The sequence below is a fragment of the Cryptotermes secundus genome, unplaced genomic scaffold, assembly GCF_002891405.2.
Source record: "Cryptotermes secundus unplaced genomic scaffold, Csec_1.0 scaffold1228, whole genome shotgun sequence".
Classification (NCBI taxonomy): domain Eukaryota; kingdom Metazoa; phylum Arthropoda; class Insecta; order Blattodea; family Kalotermitidae; genus Cryptotermes; species Cryptotermes secundus.
The window spans coordinates 208,420-227,049 of NW_019745102.1; the positions used below are offsets into that span (position 1 = coordinate 208,420).

The following is an 18,630-nucleotide window of genomic DNA, read 5'->3' on the forward strand; positions in this document are numbered from 1 at the left end:
ACACTGCCTTGCTCTTCGTACATTGTCAGTGATATGTAGCCACCATTAGGAGAAAAAAGTAATATTATGTTTTCTGTATTTATTTTGAATATATGAATACTACATTCCAAAAAATTCATGCATATGCATTCTTGTAATTGTCACAGTGTTTCTCAGTGTAAGTTGTGGATTTATGTTCATAATGATGTCAACAAACAACACAGCATATTTACTTAAATCTACTGTACAGTATGATCTGTATTGCCTTTACTGATTACAAAACAACTGTAGGAGTAAGCATTCCTATCTACTGAATTTTTATGTGAGATACATGCCATAAAAAAAAATAAGGGCAAGTCTCATATACCGCTATAATCATATTTATTGTATAATAGTGTACTGTATATTTTGTCAGCTGTGATTATATTATTTTGTTTGAAATAAGCTATTCAGATATGTATGAGTAAGCTTTATGGTAATTTTATAGATATATACTGCAGTACAAACTTACTTTGTGGTGCTACTTGTGTTCCACACATCACACGTTATTTGATTGTATGTAATGACTTCTTTATTGCTTTATTACTTCTCCGACAGTAATCAGGCTGGCCAGATAACAGAAGTAATCTTCAGTATTTCATATAATTAAGAACACCAATATTGCCAGTATTGTTAGTCATATAATGGATTGTGAAATATTTTTAAACTTAGGAAGGCAAAGCAGTTGGGAGAACTGAGATTTTAAATTTGCCATGATAATTAAAATGAAGATTTCATCTTATGGAATGTGTATCGTGTAGTCTGATAGATATTTAATAACGTTTTGGAGATACCCACTACCTCCATATTTGGGGAAGCATAATCCATGCAGATGAGTGACCAAGACTAGCTCTTTCTAATGGATTCCAATGAGTAGGAAGTTTTCCTCCCTTACATCCAGTGACAGGAACATATTCAGTTTCTAGAATGTTTTGCTCCCAAAATCTCAAGATAACTGATAATATCCAAAATAATAATCATAATTATTGAAGATGCTTCTTTATTCTTTCCCTCTCCCCCATGATACAAAGCCCAGAACTTTGTGAATATCAGGCTTTGCTGTGGTTCAGAGTTCACATTACTCTGTAGGTTCACTCTGCCATCTATCATAATGAGTAATAACTAATGTGCTTCCTGGCAGAGGGGAGGAACAAAGCAGCTTGTCATTTGTCATGACAATAATAACTCGCTGTTTGCTGGCCTGAATATTGAAAGAGAGGCTTGTTACCCAGAAGCCAGCTGAACTGATTTTTCCCAAATCTAGTTTTAGGTATACATTATGGCTTGTAAACATTTGGATTAGTAAAGTTCTGTGAATTACTCAGATATAATTGAACAGATGCCAACAACTTTTGCTGCTAAATCCTCCCGTGTAGAGTTTGGTTTCTGTAGCAGCCTCTTCCCTTGTGGGTATGCTCCTGGAAAATGCCATGCCTGTCGAAATGGCATTAACATAATTGCTGTCGATCCCACTGCCTGATAGGTTGCAGTTTACTGCTTGCCAGTGCCAGCCCTAGCAAGTGATGTTGGGCTGTTCCCACTCTGCACGCAAATGTCATTTTCTTCCACAGACAGCTCTCAGAATCAGAGAAACTTCTAAATTTAGTTTGTCAAATCTCAGAAGATTCTCCATATGGAGTGGTTTTTGACTGCTTTTCACGTAAATATTCATGTCTGGGTTGTGACACCATGCAGTCTGGTATAAGTTTCACAACTTTTTGGAGGGATGTACTGCTCCCATCTTTAGGGCTGCAGAGTAAGCCAAGCAAGCCACTAGTGCTCTGTTGCTTGGTTTACTGCTCGATCTTGACGATATAGGTAATATGTTCCTCCAAAATTCCAGTGAGCTTCTTCCAGAATGCACAGTGTTGTGTTCCAGATGATGGCAGTCTTCATACCCAATGTTGTGGGAACTTTAACCTTGCATGCTTTACATCTGTTCTGTTTTGCTTCTGCTTCAGATATACTAAGTTCAGAATCACATATGTGGTGAAACGGCTGACCCAACAAGTGAAATCCAAGTGTGAGGACATGGCAGTAAATTTGTTAACTGCTTGTGGAAAATGTTGATCTGCTAGGAAAAGACAACAGAACCCAAACTCATACATGTTGCTTGGTATAATATTCTTACAAGCTGCAGTTCATCAAAGGAAGAATGCAGATCAGCTGACTGTTGTATGTGTAAGTTACATTATTTATTTCAAATCCAAGCGAAGAACTGTGGCAACTTGATGTGGATAAGAGGACAAGTCATACATCCCAAACCAGAACTTTGATAATTCCTTTCAGAATGTGCAAATGAGATCTTTATGTGAAAAACTGTGAAATGGTGTTTGGTTATATATGTTTCTAGTCAGATCAATTAACCAACTGACTTCATGGCCCTAAGTCCTTCTTTAAAAGAATTTCCCAGCATTTTATGGAACATGATGGTTCATTTCTGTGTTCACAAGAGCCCTCCACTGGTCCCTGTCCTCAGCCAGATGATCCAGTCTATTCCATACTATTTCTCCAATATTCATCTTAATGTTATCCTCCCACCTACATCTAGATATTTCTAGTGGTCTCTTTCTGGCTTTCCCAACAAAACCCTATATGCATTCCTCTTCTACCCCGTGCATGCTGCATGCCCTACCTGTCTCATCACTCTTGACTTGATCATTGTAATTATGTTTCGTGAAGATTACAAATGAAAGTATTAAAATTATACTGATGGTAAGACGATTTTGCTGTTTGACTAAGGTAAGTACAAGTTGTGGTCATGAACATTCTAGACATATAGTTGTTATCCAAAACCAGACTTAACGGATGGTGGGTATGAAGAGAAAAATTCAATTCACTATAAGTCCACATTTACTTGTTCCCTTTTAGAGGAGTTGGCCCTTTGCATGCCAAAAGTCAATTGAATTTGTTTGGCATACTTATATTATAACTGCCACTGCTGAAAATATCAACCTAGTGTTAATTACGTAGTACAGCATTTCTTTCAACAGATGGTATCAAATATGATATATTGATGTTTAGAGAAAAGACAGGCTTTCATGTCACCTATATCTGTGGTCTTTTGAAAATAATCTCAGGAAGTATTGTGGATTTTTCTTTGTGAGGACTTTTCACCAGGTAGCCTTTGCATTTCTAGCATGTAGGTCTATGGCAGGGGTTGGCAGCCGGAGTGTTAATACAGATATGTGAGAAGCAATCAGATTTAATGATCCTCTGGTGTTTTTTTTTTTTAATTTGCTTAGTGGGGGGNAGGCCAATTGGGTCCATTTGGCACGGCGGCCACTGACTGGCCTATTGTACCCTGTCCCGGGTGATTGTGATGATGGAGAATTTTGTGGAATGAAGATTGGCAGGGGAAACCGAAGTGGATGGGGCAGGATAGACTTATTCAGTTGGGCCAGTTAGAAAGAACTAGTCTCAATCATTAGCTCTTTCTAACAGGCCCAACTGAGTAGGTCTATCCTGCCCCATCCACCTGAGAATGGAGACAGATCCAGTCTCTGAAATGTGGGTTTTTGTCTTATATATACCAGACAATGGATAGAGTCCGAAATAAGCCTAATATTTCTGTACAGCATACACCATCGTTAGAATCCTTTCAAGTCTATTAATCACTGCTTTGAGTTCCTAATAGCAGCTTGACCAACTTTCCTTAAACTTTCATGTCTGATTTTGAAAAATCATATCTGAAAATTTTTTTCTAGAGTTAGATATCTGTATTAACACTTTTTTTGGAACTAGATTCATAGCTGACACAAAAAGACAGGAATGTGTGCATTTGTGGAACATTTATATACTAAGAGACAACAGAGTTATCTGTTGGATATGTGCATCCCAGTAGACTCAAGAAGGTTAATGTTGCTAAGTTTTTCACTTGGAATTCATGTTCATATTAAAAAAAACTCATAATTAACTTGTTGTAAACTGTTGTTAATGAGTGTGAAGTGTATATTGTAAGCCATATCATAATTTAAGTGGGTGGACATAAAAGCTGAGCACTATTGCCTCCCCAAGGCTGAAGTGCCTCAACTTAGTTTTTTAATAATTGTGTGAATACCTTGTTTATTTTAAACAAATTTGGGATTCAGTGTGAAGCATGTTTCTTATGAAGGTTAATGTATTCTGGGATGTGATGTCATTTAGTTTGGTAGAGAGGTACCTGTACTAGACAGTGTCACATTCTGGAATGAGAACCCCAAGATCTCAAGTGATTTTTATGCATCTCAATTCTGGTCTTTATCGTGTGAGTTTGTGTTCTGGAGGACCCAGCCATTCCCAAGAGGTGTTGCTCAGAGGTTGAGACAGCAAAGCGTGGATGCCTCATAAGTGAATGGAAACTCAAATGTGAACACTTGATTTTAAAATAATGATTAAAAAAACTGCATTTTTAAAATATATAAAATAGAAAACTTCGATGACATTTAACTGTGTTTTTCTTAATCCTTTTTAAATTCCCAAAGGAACATATAAGTAAGTCATTTTTGTAACTGTATTAGCCAGCAGCATGCATGCCTGTGATTAAATATTTGGCATATGATTGTGTATCTAATTCAGGGACACTAAGCACATTGGTGTAGTGGTAACACTAAGTAACTCCATGGAGCTGAGCCCTTCTTTACAAGCCACCACTTGAGCAGCTACTCAGGAATGTCCCAGTGTTTTATTGAAACAAGAGGTTCATATTACAGTGTTCACAAAAGCCTCCCACTAGTCCCTATTTGAGTAGATGAATCCAGTCCATACCACCCCATCCTGTCTAAGACCCATTTTTAATATTATCCACCCACTTACATCTTGGTTTTCCTAGTCGACTCTTCCCTCCTGGCATTCCCACCAAAATTCTATATGCATTCTTCTTCGCCCCCATTTGTGCTACACTCCCTGCCCACCTCATCCTCCTTGACTTGATCATTCTCCTTATACTTGACGAAGTGTACAAGTTATGAAGCTCCTCATTATGCAGTTTTCTCAAACCTCCTGTCACTTCATCCCTCTTCAGTCCGAATATTCTCCCTAGCACCCTGTTCTCAAACTCCCTTGGTCTGTGTGTAGTTATAACACTGAATACTTATATATGAGTGCCCAGTTCAAATCTCAGCTGGGACACCAGCTATTGTCTGCATTTATTGTGATTTTTTCCAGTACCTCAGGCCACAATTATGTTTCCAATTCATTAGTCACCAGACATCCTGCTATTTGATGCGAAACTGACAGCGACATGTACTGATTCACAAAAAAGAACAGCAAATCAGATGAGACTCATAACAGGTAAGATTGTCCATATTTGGCCATTACATGTCTCACTTATAACTTCATGTTCTTACTCCTTTCCGTCTTTGCGCAACTTCGTCAACACAATATTCACACCTCAATGTCTTCTCTTCTCATTATACAACACTACATGTTTCAGCTTAACTGGCCATCATCAGATGTATAAATTAAAGTATGCTGAAGTGTTAATATTAATATCAACAAAGTTGCACCAGTGATGGCAAAGCGTAACAATATGCAGTGAAACAAAATGCTGCAGTATAATATTCTTTTATCTTGGACTTTGTATTCTAATTTGGAATTCACAGATGGCAGAGACTGCGAGGATTGAAGCTATGAGGAAAATCTTTCAGCACAATCATCTACAACAACATACTTCATAATTTTTTATTGATTTACGAACAGATACACAAGATTTACAAAAAACTGCTCAGATATCTTTGATACTCTCTCTTCTGTTCACACAGCACTGCTATGAGTTCACTGGGGGCCTGTGGACAGCAGCGCAAGCAATCCTCCTGCAGCTCCAACTGAGAGAATGTAGTTCCTGTGTTCAGAACTAAGGAACAACACACTTTGGTATCACAGACTAAAAATACTACTAAGAAATATGAACAGAATGTTATTAAAGGTAAAAAGTACATTAACTGCAGTCTAGTATGTTTTTTAAGGAAAGGAAATTACAATTATCAGAATGATAAAATGGTAACAATGAAGTTACTCCATGACTAAGCATATCATGAACACATACTGGGTAAAAATAATACTTAAGAATTAATTTCCTAACGTAAGAGAAGATGCTGCTTCTCTGTTACAAATATCAATCAGATAATGCTGTTTAGGGAAAAAATCGTGGTTTATTTATACAAAAAACATAAATACAGTAAAGGTAAAATGGTCAATGTGCTTAATTAATTAAGCACTAGGCCATGAAAACATAGTGGAGTGGAGGTGTAGCTCCACCATTCTGACCTCTGAACTAGATGGTCAGTTTCATACCACAGCCACTTTACCCCAGGGGAAAGAACCCCCAATAGTTATCACATAGAGGCTGCGTGGGCCCCAGAACTAGTGCGGACACTGTGGAGTAGAGAAAAATCTCTTGCCCTGCCGGGAAATCAACTTCAGCCATCCAGCTGGTAGCTCATCACTATATTGGCTGAGCTTTCGGTTAAGAGATTAAGAACAGCTTTATAAAATTGTAATCATCCGTTCTGTCGTAGGCACACAAAAGGATACACCGCTGGAGTGAATGTCTTCAAGAGGTAGAAGCTTGAGAAGATTACTAGAGCCAGGAAGAGGGCATTATTGTAGAAGATAGAGAATGTTGTTGCCTCGTAGTCAGCAACTTCGTTCTTCTTCCATAGGATTCTATGAACAAGTCAGGCACTTTCACTAACCTTTATTATCTGGGAATAGGATGTAAACATCTCCCACTACTGATGTGCCGGAGGCTTTAACTTCAGAATGTTGGGAACAATATCCTATTCACATGCCAACACAAAGTGTGATGCATGGACAACAAAGGATAAATCATCATATACTCCAATTACTATAAAAACAAAGGTATGCCATCATCATTTAATCATTCAAACCATTACACCATCATAAGAAAGTCATTCTACGAAGAGCTCTATCTCCTGGGACACAATGCTGTGTAATCTACTGAAAGTCAACAGACTTTTTGAATGAATATGTCACCTCCATCCACAGGCTTAAATAATAAGCCAAGTAAAAATATTGTAGGAAGTAAGCAGAAGTTGGTTGGCTTACTCTTCAAACCTGCAGATTATGTTAACGTTGTTCCTCTGAAAAGTCAGTTGACTTGCGACAGACTACACGGCATTGCATACCAGAACTCTTCAACTCTATAGTAGTTTGCTGGATGGTTATTAGATTGTATTAATGTTGACTTGTACTAGTCTGTTTTAGCCATGGCTGCTTGACCAGAAGTTTAAACTACATTATACACCTTGCAGGTCATGTGATTACAGAAGTCTTCACCTCCGTCGCATCTCTCATCAAGACTGCTGTCTTCTGGGATGTGACACCATAGTTTTGTGGATGGGTACAAACAATTTGGAAGGAACTGCCACTTCTATCTTCAGGGCATTAGAGTACTCTTTACAAAACTACATGGCACCACATCCCAGAACATTGATAGCCTTCACATCTCACTATTGCACTTTAATTACGGAACCTTTCACCTCCATCATACCTCTCGTCCTTCTCCTTTTTACTCATCTTCTTATCTTCTGCCAATTTCCTAGTCATTTCCCTGGTTACTGCTTCTTCCCTTTTCACAGCAACCTACAAACAACTTAAGTTCAGCAGTGCATACAGCATGAAAACATTAGCTTACAATTTCATATTGAAATTTCTACAGGTTTTATGGTCGTATGACATGATACTAGCTAGCAGACTAAATGTGTTATGTAGCTGCATGCTAAAGAGACTCAAGTATATGGACACAACATGTAAACTTATTTCACTGACCAAATACCATAAATTTTCACTTTTCAGTGATTTGTATACATCTATCTAATTAATGCATTGCCCAAAAGGTCATCCTAACATGTTATCACCCTCAAATTTTTGAACAGTCATATGATGCCATGGAGATGGTGATTAGAAACATTTTCAAGTGTTGGCACTGATTGCAATCTTTAACCCAAGCAACAAGTTTCTGGGTTAAAATTCTTGTATACAAATGTCATATGGCAAGAAGTGATACCCAACCTCACACCTGTAGTGACGCCATGGAGGGCCTGCATTGTATGAGGGTGTACTGGAAGGGGGTGAGGTCTGAATCAATGTGCCTGCACTGTATGAGGGTGTACTGGAAGGAGGTGAGGTATGAATCATTGTTTAGCAGACAACATAACAGTACAGTTATGCTGGCAACCGCAGAAGTTTATTTTTAAAAACAAAACCAAAAACCTACCTCATTACTGTTAAAAATGAAGTTAACAGTATCTTCAAAAATTTTGTAGAACCATGTCTTTAATATCTGATGGTGGTGTGCCCACAGTACTGTCATATGATATACAATATATTCTGTTATATCATTGGTCTACCTATTGGTCAGGGGAAGCTGAAGCTAAAAGGATCTCTTGAGAAATTATATAGTAGAGGCAAAGCTCTGGGGAACAGGTTACCTATGTGACAAGAAGGGATGGATAGTGGCCCAGACCTCCATACACTAAAACTTAATTTCTGAATAAAGGTAAGTAGAGGTAAAGCTATCCCTGAAACAGGCCATGGAGATCTATAGGGTTGTGAGACACTAAGTCTCCCATATTTTCTAGACAATCAGCTCACAGATGCCAATGAGGTCAGCCGTATGTGCCAGCCACCCTTTACCCCCAGGAGGATTCCTGGTACTCATTTCTGCTAGAGGCTAAGTCAGTTCCAGGGCCATAGTGTGGCTGAAAGGATTACATCAATTAAAAAATCCAATAACCTCATAGGGAATCAAACCCGCAATCTTCCGGCTTGTAGCATACAGCCTCAACCAACTACACTACCATGTGCCCCAGACTGTCTGCTTCTAAAACATAAACTCCTACTCCTACAGACTAACAGATTTACTGTTTCACTCCCTTTCATTTAATAATGAATGACTTCATATCAGAACTTACCTTGTGTTTCAAAATAAACTTGGTGTTTTTATATGCCAGTGCAACCAAATATGTACTGGCTAATGTCACTGCGATGAAGGAGATAATTGACGAATACAGGTCAATCATATGAATTCTCCAGAACAACCCTGTTAAAAGAAATATTTCAAGTTCTTTCCCTATGGACAGTCATTCTAAATGAAAGATCTGAAGATAAACTCCTCCAGTTTTAAACAAATTCTGAATGAAATGTTATAAAATGGGCAATCTAACCTCAAAGCCTCTTCACTAGAACCTGCATGCAGTTCCTACTAGCATTTAATTTATTCTAATAATTTTAATTTCCTCCATACTTAATATTTATTTGTACATTACGTTTACTTACATATTGGTATGGCAGAAACAATAAATGCATTCCCATAAAACAGTGCTGACGATTTAGTCGACACATTTCTGCTAAAATCCTGGAGAAGCAGTTCCTCTTCCTTAGTAAAGGCTTTTGACTGTTTCCCTGACATTTTTTTAACTCTATTCAATGAAAGCGGTATAGAAAATTACACTTAATCACCGACTTTTATTGGCAATACAACGAATTAAACATCTAACACGTTACTACGTGTCATACACAGATTATCATTCGACTCACATGCCGCATTGTGGAAACAAAGGTGCCAACATAAGTCATCGTGAGATTTGGGGATCCCCTGGGATGTGATGCTGTGTAGTCTATTAGAGAGTTACAGATGTATAGGAAGAATATGCTTGCACGGTCTTCATGGTAGAAGAATTATTATTTAGCCCAAAACATGAAGACAGCACATTCCTACGAAAGGTCCGTTTCTATCACATCCTGATGATGGAGGCAGCAGGTTGCTCCGAAAATTTGGTACCGATCTATCGAACTAAATGGTGTGATATCCAAAGATAACTTTTCTGTTAGTGGTAGTTTTTTTTCACTAATGAAGATGAAATATAAATTTGTCGCTCTCTAAAGCAGATTTGAACCCACGATTTCATTATATTGCACTAATTAGTGGACGTTATGTTGAAAACAGGCTTGCTGCCTTGGGATTTTCAAGTACGGATCCTTTCTGGTACAGGCTCAGTAATTATTTAAATGATCGGTGCTTAGTAATGTGTAGGTGATAGTGCTACCTAAATTCGTGTTTTCCATTTATATAGTAATCAAGAATTATCGAGGACAGGGATGGAGTTATAGCGTTAGTCTACGTCAATAAGCCAATGTGGATAGCTGAAGATCGATGAAACGTTTTTACGCACCTACCAAACTCTACTGTGTCACAGAACATTTCAATACTTTCAAGTATGTATGTCCACTACTGTTAAAGCTCAAATGTTGCAGGTGTGTAGTTATACGGTTTTCGTACACACATTTTTTAGCTCCATTCTGTTCTCCCTTCAATTCGAGTGTTCCAATGAACAAATTTGTTAAAAATGAACACTTATGAACCTTATGGAGAGTACGGTCGTCTGCTGAACTGCACGGATTATTCCTGTTATCCAGTACAATTTTTTATGACGACTCGTGTTTGAAGTAAAGTGGCTTTTATTACGGACACACGGCTGTTGTTGGTGACAGGCTCACCAGCAATTGTTTCATGTTGGTAGTGCGTAATCGTTCGTACCGTTCGTACTGACCGTAGTGATAATAAAGAAGTAAATAACATGTGATTGTTATTGTGACAATGCTACTCGTGAAAAAGATAAACGTCATAACCTGACAAAAATGGTCGATGATGATAAATTATTATTATTCGATGTTTCGAATTCAGACGACACTGATATTGTATTTATTGAACAATTTGTGCAAAGTGTCATCGGTTTTAGTTCCCAGTACGGTAGTGATGTTAGCATATCGTATACTGCGTACAACATTATTGGGAAACCTAGTAAATTTCCAGACTATGGGGACTTTCCGCAGGCATTTGTTATGGTATGTTACAGGTTAAGAGTGTATGTAACACGAAAAAAGAGTTTTGGTACATATAACTGTAGTGTTAAGAGGGTTTGGAAAATAAATTGTATTGTTTTTACGATAAACCCACGTTTCGCAAGTTAATATTTTACAATATTGATAAGAATGCCCAAATGTGATGTGAATATGCAGTGATGAAGCCCCCTCCGTCATATGTTACGTCAGTTATAGAATGGTTTTCTTTTCTAGTCCAACAAGCATTTGTGACATACTGTAAATAAATGTATAATTTTTACATTTATAGACACACACTCCCATTTAGATGTTGGAATGGTCGTCTTCAGTGTTTTTATTATTATTATTATTATGTGCCGTATTAATTTTTAATAGAACAAGTGGAGATGTGTAGTTTCTTATACATAATCTTTGATTGTGACTTATGAAATATAATAAAACTTGGCGCGTGAAGTGCTGTAAGAAGTCAGGAACGTTCTTTCTGTCGAGTTTCATTTTCATAGATCAAAGTCCATATTAGGAATTGTACGTTTGTATTTCATCCAGTTGTTCCTTGTTACAGAGAACTTATGGCAAGTGGTGGAATGAAGCACCATCGAGGACACTTCCTTTTATGCCACAGTCACTAGGAAAAATTATTAGCCAAGATTTTATAGGTATGATGCACTGTGCTTTTCCATCATCATCTGCATGAATTAGGCCATCCTCTTGAAGACTATTTTGGTCCCTTTGCTTTTCTGTTTAATGCTGTAATCTGGTTTTGCATGTTTGTTATAAATAGAAACACATACAATAGGCTGTCAATTAAGTACCATGGTTGTTTTGTTTTTTAAATTCACCTTTGATACTTGTAGTTCCATACTTTTGAATAACAGAAATAGTGTCCAAACCAGAGTCTTCTTTGTAGAGTTTGAAGTTCTCACAGTAGTGCTTATGAAGAGTTCTGTCTTATGGGATAAGAAACTATGTAGTCCATTGAAAGTCATCCTGACATTTCAAAGAATATATTGCCTCCATCTTCAGGGTTGATGAATTAAGCATTCAGTCTGTTGCATATGCTCTGCTGGTTCGCTCGCAGATTTCTTCTTGTCTTCTACCCCGAAGATGGAGGCAATACGTTCCTCCGAAACATTGGTTAACACAATTTCTACACAGCACCAAATCCCAGAAGATGGCTTTCTTCTTAAGTATTACTTGTTGCCTGCTTCTTTCTGGTTTCTTGCATGGCTTACTCTTCAGTTCTGAAGATGGAGGTGGCACGTTCCTCCAAAATGTTGGTTGACTTCTAATGGAATACACAGTATTATATCCCGAAAGATACAACTCTTCAGATTTTTTTTGTCTCTAATTAACATTTTACTATTTTTCTTGTTCTCTCATTTTTCCCTGAAGAAACGGTTAGTATCTTTTCATACATTCTTTGAAGAGGCACAAAATGAAATGTTTAAAGAAGATAAAATACAAATATATCAGCACTGATGTGAAGAGAAATTTGTATTGACTTGAAAGAAGTCTATTTGGGTTTGCGCCAGTGGACGTAGTAGATACAAATAAATTTGGAATTGATACTGAAATACTTAATACCTAGACTTATTCCAGCGATTAATTGGAACATTTGTTCTGATATGTGACACATTCTATATCCAAGGGTTTGTGAATCTACTTCTCAACCTGAATTTAGATGTACTTGAATTTGAAATAAAAGAACAAGAACAAGATCAAGAACATGTGGCAGCTGTTAGTTGTCCCTAAAAGACTGAACATCAGTATGCATGTGTGCTGTCTTTCACCTCTTCATCCAAATCTGATTGTACAAGTATGTCTTAGCATCAGACGTCCAAGATATTTGTAAAGTTCATGTAAGGTGTGAGGTTCTTGCAGCAGTGGTTATGAAGAGTACTAACTTCTGGGAGGGGCACACAGTAGAGTAGTTGGTTGAGGCACATGCTACAAGCTGGAAGGTCGTAGGTTTGATTCCTTATGAGGTCATTGGACATTTTTCAATTGACCTAATCCTTCCAGCTGCACTATGGCCCTGGGGTTGACTCAGCCTCTAACAGAAATGAGTACCAGGAGTCTTCCTGGGGGTAAAGGGCAACCAGTGCATAAGGCTGACAACCTCACCACCATCTGTGAGCCGATTGTCTAGAAAATGTGGGTGCTTTGACATCTCACAACCCTGTGGGCCTCCATGGCCTGTTACACCTTTTCTTTTTAACTAGCTTCTGCAATATAACGCTGTATAGTCTGCTGAAAGTCAGCCAATGTTTTGGAGGAGCATACTGCCTCAGGCCTGCCACCTGCTCTCACACTGGTATCTTGCTCAGCTCTTTTAACCCTGGAGTTATAGGCGGTGTGTTCCTTCAAAACATTGGTCATTTAAACATACTATCCCAGAAGTTGGTACTCATGCTCTGCATGGAAACTGGTAACTTATTAGCTTAAAGACATCATTCAAGCTCATGACATTCTGTTGGTAGACTTGCTGTTTGAGGAAGCTGTGTACCCGTTCAGAGTGAGTGTGTATGAAACGTACAACCCTGGCTCAGTGGTTCGGATTTGGGCTGCAGATCATGAGAACCACTGGAGATTATTGTGGGAGGGGGAGCCCCAGAAAGTTGACCACACTCCCATGATCTTTTCACCTGTGATTGAGACCATAAATTCTCCAACAAGGTAAGCAGACAGTTTGCGTCTGTGTACTGTTGTTACACCCACTGAGAATTCAGTGGGAACTCCTGTTGTTTGTTATGTAAACTTTTGTACTGTTAACTTCCCTTGCTTTCTCCTGCATTCCTTTCCAGTTGTACGTATTGTGACATGTGGGCCGTTTCTGGGAAATGAGTAGGCAAACATGTTGCCATGGAGAGACTGATTCCTATAAAAGCAACTAATTTCAAAACATGATTTCCATGGATATCATCATCAGTAATCTGTCAAGACGACAGGTCCACAGTCTCTTCCAAAACAATTCCTCCACTTAATGCGATCTAGAGCTTTCTCCTTCAAATGACAGTATCCTCTTCTGTCCCCAAGGTCATCCAGCATCTTCTTACGTCTTCTTCCTCGTCTTCTTGTCACTTCTATCCGCCCCTCTATCTTTCCTTCAATAACTTCTTTTAGAAGGCAGTTTCTGCGTAAAACATGACCAATCCAATTAGCCTTCCGTTTTCTTATTTCGTGTAGGATATTCCTCTGCTCACTGACTCTAATTAACACTTCTTCATTTCTCACATAATCGGTCCAACTGATCTTCTCCANCCTGGATTTAATTTCACTAGTACACCTTCCATCATCTGTTAACAAGCTACCCAAATATTTAAATCATTTCACATTCTCCAGTTGTTTTTGGTCTATCTTTATTGTGACTGGGGTTGGTTGTCTCGAAATTTTCATTACTTTTGTTTTCTCCACATTCATTTCCATGCCATAGCACCTTCCAATTTCAATTAGTCTATCAGTGATGCCCTGTAGCACAGTTTTTTCCTTAGCCATTAACACAAGGTCATCTGCATATTCCACAGTTTGAATAATTTGCCCTCCTACTTTGAAGTCTCCGAGCCCATCCAGAGCTTCCTTGGTAAGGCATTCACTCTACAAGTTGAACAGAATTGGTGATAAACAGCATCCTTGTCGAACTCCTCTTCCAGTCTGCACACTTCCTGTCTCCCCTCTGTCCAGTCGTACTCTGGATGTGGATATGGAAACTGGAAATTTCTAAACACTTAGAAAACCAAACTGTTACTCAGGAATTAAAACATTGTTTCTGAGGCAGTGCATTCATGAAGAACAGTAGTAATGGAACCATATTGGGTTCTCAGGAAGTTATAAAATGCAGTGCATTCATGAATTCCTGTGTGGAGGTGGGGTTGATTACCTCCACCGTGACCCTGCGAGTTGTGGGAGGTGACATTAAGGGAAGTCTCAAATTTGAGACAGTAAAATATGGTTGCAAGTCCCAAGGGACTCAGACCTAAGAAAGACTGTGCTGGCAAGAGCAGCAGCATGTACAAAAGACAGACCCATCCCCTCGTCAGAGAGGGCACCCCACAAAAACAAGACTCTAATTGTTAAACAGTAATAAATATATGGTCATGAGCCCCAGATCAGGCTTGACACCAAGACTTAATGACTGACTGTCATTTGCAGTGTGACTTTAAATTTGAGAGATTCAGATTGAGAAAGGAGTCAGAAATTCATTCATAGGGGAATTCAGAAGGCAGTTCAATAGTGAAATGTTAACCAGATAAGATTTGTTACCCAGCAATGACTAGCAAGCAGATGATGGTGACTTTATTTTGTGTGTTATAGTTACAGTAATCTTTAGTGTGTTATAATTATTTGTATTTATGACTTGTGAGTGTCCATTAAATCTATTCATCTATTCCATAACCCATTATTATTAGTCATGCAGTCACCATATACATAATAGTATTATCGAATGATGCATCAAGGCTAATTTGTAACACTATCTCCTATAAATAACCCACATAAATAGTCAATTATGAATCATCTTCTTTATATAGTTTAGTACACTTTACATACACAGGTAGTGGATATGACATGATGAAACAAAAGACCAATTGCTCTTTTGTGACCTATCATGTAATCTGTGGTCATGCAACATGTTACCATTCTAACCAGGTTGCTTAAATCATGCGCTCTGTGATTCAGATAGTTCATAGGTAGCATACATTATCGGCAATATATTGCATCCTAATAAGAGATCGCATTATTTTTAGGTAATATAATGTTCAGCACGGCTGATACCAAACTCCAGTTCTACCAGCATGAGTTAGGCATGAAGTAAAGCCTGCTTTGCCCTCTGCCTACTTGGCTTACTCTTCAACTGCAAAGATGGGGGCGACATCAGTAGACCTGCCCCACACTACATGGCGTTATAGTCCAGAAGATAGAACTGCTCATAGTCACTCTTGTGAGAACCTCAAGCCCTGCATAACATGGGTGAACCCATGAATATTGAATATGAATTGAGTCCATCAAACCATTCGAGTTGTAGTGAAGGGCGTGTGTGTGCATGTAGAAATGTGGGGGGGGGGCAGACGGCATTAAAAAACACATTTTCATGTTGAGGAGCTGAGAATGTGTAAATCTGTCAGAATCTAAAGTTGAATTTCTTTCATGATCACGGTACGTTCTCATATATATTACATATATGAGAAACTAAATATTACCATGAAATGCGTGATACAAATGATAGATTTGCCCGTAGAGACATGTAGAATCAACCTTGCGTCTTGCTTTTGTGCAGAACAGGAGCCGGGGTAGTACAGGCAGTATAGCGACTGACTACAGGCTGGACAACTGAAGGGTTGGAGTTCAAGTAGGGTCAAGAATTTTCTGTTCTCCACATCATCCAGACTGCCTTTGGGACCCGCCCAGCTTCCTGTCCAATAGGTACCAGGGACTGTTTCCCTGGCCAGGGTCTGAAGCTGACCAGTTGCCTTCAACTAGTGCCAGGGTCAAGAAAAAGTAGGTCTGTACATCCTCTCCCCCTTACATCTTAATGAAGTAGTGCCTAATTAGTTAAGCACAGGGACAGCTTTACCTTTTTTTTTTTTTTCCACAGAATGGCTGTAAATTTTGTCAGAACTTCTTTGAGGCAGTGAATGTTAAGAAATTCAGATCTTGTATGGGAATGCACTGATGATATAGCAAGATATGTAGCTGGCCTTTTTCTATTTGTTAGTTATGTTGTCTTTATTTTTCTTCCTTTTTCTTAGGCCCAAGTATTCTCAGTATCTTACTGTCAGAAACCCTAAATATTTGTAAATTTTGAGGTTCTCACATCTGTTACTCTAAAGATTACCATATTCTGGGGTGTAACACCATATAATCTGGAAGATCATCAGCATTATTTTGGGGGCACCTCTTGAAGGTAGAAGAATCTTTGACCGTAAAGACGGAGGCAGCAGGCAGCATTTCAGAGGAGCTCATTGCTACTTTCTTTAAGGGGAAAAATCCCCCTCCTCTGAAGACTGAGGCTGCAGGTTCCCCCCAAAATGTTGGAAACAATCTACCAGACCATGTCAAATGCAAGGAGATGTTAGTGTTCATTTGAAATCCTTGTTCTTGATTTAAATTTAAGTATTGTATCCAGTGTTGCAAGTGTTATCAGTAGCAATGCGACAAGGGAAAATAAATTAATTTGTTCTGATGTTTTTCAGGTTGCTTCGCTTGGAGTTTGACCATTCACACCTCGAATACTATACAGAGCTAGATGCGGTGTTACTGGTGGGAACCAAAGAGCCCATTGTCAATGCAGAGACTCATCAGGTTCCCAGTCATGATCTCATTGTGCCACCTGTTGGGAAACTGACATCACAGATACTACAGCATAACATTCATAACATTCCGCCCCAGGTTTGTTCAAACTAGTATTAAATATTGTCATTAAATATTGTCTGTGAGTCACAACATATGCATGTGTATGCACCATACTGTAAGATAAGATTTCACAGGCTTGTAGAGTTGGTTATAATCAACATAATAAAAGGAACAATAGATTTTACTCATTCCATGTCTTGTTATTTTTCATTTTATGCAACAATTACTGTAACAGTTATATACAAAACTAATTTTGCCTGTGGTTCTGTATGGGTGTGCAACTTTGGTCTCTGACATTAAGGGAGGAACACAGACTGAGGGTGTTTGAGAACAGGGTGCTGATGAGAATATTTGGACCGAAGAGAGATGAAGTGACAGGAAGTTGAAGAAAACTGTGTAATGAGGAGCTTCATAACTTGTACTCTTCTCCAAGTATAATTAGAATAATCAAGTCAAGGAGGAAGAGGTGGGCAGGGCGTGTAACACGAATGGGAGAGAAGACGAATGCATATTGGATATTGGTGGGAAAGTCGGAGGGGCGGAGTCCACTGGAAAGACCAAGGCATAGGTATGTGGACAATATTAACATATATCTTAAAGAGACAGAATGGGATGGTATGGATTAGATTGATCTGGCTTAGGAGAGGGACTGGTGGAGGGCGTTTAACACGAATGGGGGAGACGAGGAATGTATATTGGATATTGGTGGGAAAGTTGGAGGGGCGGAGACCACTGGGAAGACCAAGGCATAGGTGGCTGGACAATATTAAAATGTATCTTAAAGAGACAGGATGGGATGGTATGGATTAGATTGATCTGACTCAGGATAGGGACTGGTGGAGTGCTCTTGTCTTATTTATAACTCCTCAGTGCAGACTACATCAAAAACACTGTTCTTTTGTTATTGCACATATATTTGTTTCCATGGGAATGTGATTTTAAGCTGTTACTCAGGAATTGCTGTTTGTTTATTCACATTTTGTTTAGCAACAGCTGTATGCCTTGTTTGTTTTGAGGTCTTTACCAAGCTATGGTCTATATGCCACAATATTATTTTCCACTATTTAGTTAATTTTGATTTAGTTTGAAACGTACCAAAACCCAAGGACCGAAAAGTGGTTTGGGATAGGAAACTATATTAACAGTACAGACACCAAATGAATATAATAATATAATAATATAATTGATTAAAAAAAATACAAACTGCCCCAGATAAGGACGGCACAACGTACAAGCGTCCCCCAACTCCGCCGTTAATTTAGTAAACCACAATTCCAAAAAATAATTTTGGGCCGAGACCAGACTCTTCCACGGCGTGCAGCAGAATGGCCCTCCAGTGTTCAGACGAGCCTCTCAGTCCCTGGTGAAAGGATGAAGGGCGCAAGCGTAGGGCACGTGGAGAGGGGGAAAAGGAAAGAA

General features: G+C 38.7%; 2 protein-coding genes across 9 annotated transcripts in view; one reads left to right on the forward strand and one right to left on the reverse strand.

Moving 5' to 3' along the window:
* Nucleotides 1-5,665: 5,665 nt before the first annotated feature.
* Nucleotides 5,666-9,577, reverse strand: LOC111875020 (translocon-associated protein subunit gamma). The gene is made up of 5 exons (XM_023871023.1): nt 9,298-9,577; nt 8,934-9,061; nt 7,511-7,602; nt 6,532-6,663; nt 5,666-5,839 (listed from the first exon to the last, which is right to left on the reverse strand). Exons 1-5 carry the CDS (start codon nt 9,428-9,430, stop codon nt 5,773-5,775), a joined length of 552 nt encoding a protein of 183 aa, XP_023726791.1. The 5' UTR covers nt 9,431-9,577; the 3' UTR covers nt 5,666-5,772.
* A 476-nt stretch (nt 9,578-10,053) lies between these two features.
* Nucleotides 10,054-18,630, forward strand: part of LOC111875027 (F-box/LRR-repeat protein 4) — a 30,236-nt gene continuing 21,659 nt past the window's right edge. For 6 of the 8 annotated variants that reach the window (XR_002844652.2, XR_002844653.2, XR_002844654.2 and 3 more), the window contains exons 1-4: nt 10,261-10,866; nt 11,426-11,519; nt 13,344-13,539; nt 17,052-17,247. Coding sequence is in view for 4 of the 8 variants with exons in the window: in XM_023871036.2 (XP_023726804.1) it covers nt 10,660-10,866; nt 11,426-11,519; nt 13,344-13,539; nt 17,052-17,247 (693 nt within the window). In the remaining 4 variants the exon portion in view is untranslated. Of the gene's footprint in view, nt 10,237-10,259; nt 10,867-11,425; nt 11,520-13,343; nt 13,540-17,051; nt 17,248-18,630 lie in introns of those variants that run through there. The other 2 variants (XM_033755693.1, XM_023871039.2) reach the window with 2 other exon arrangements.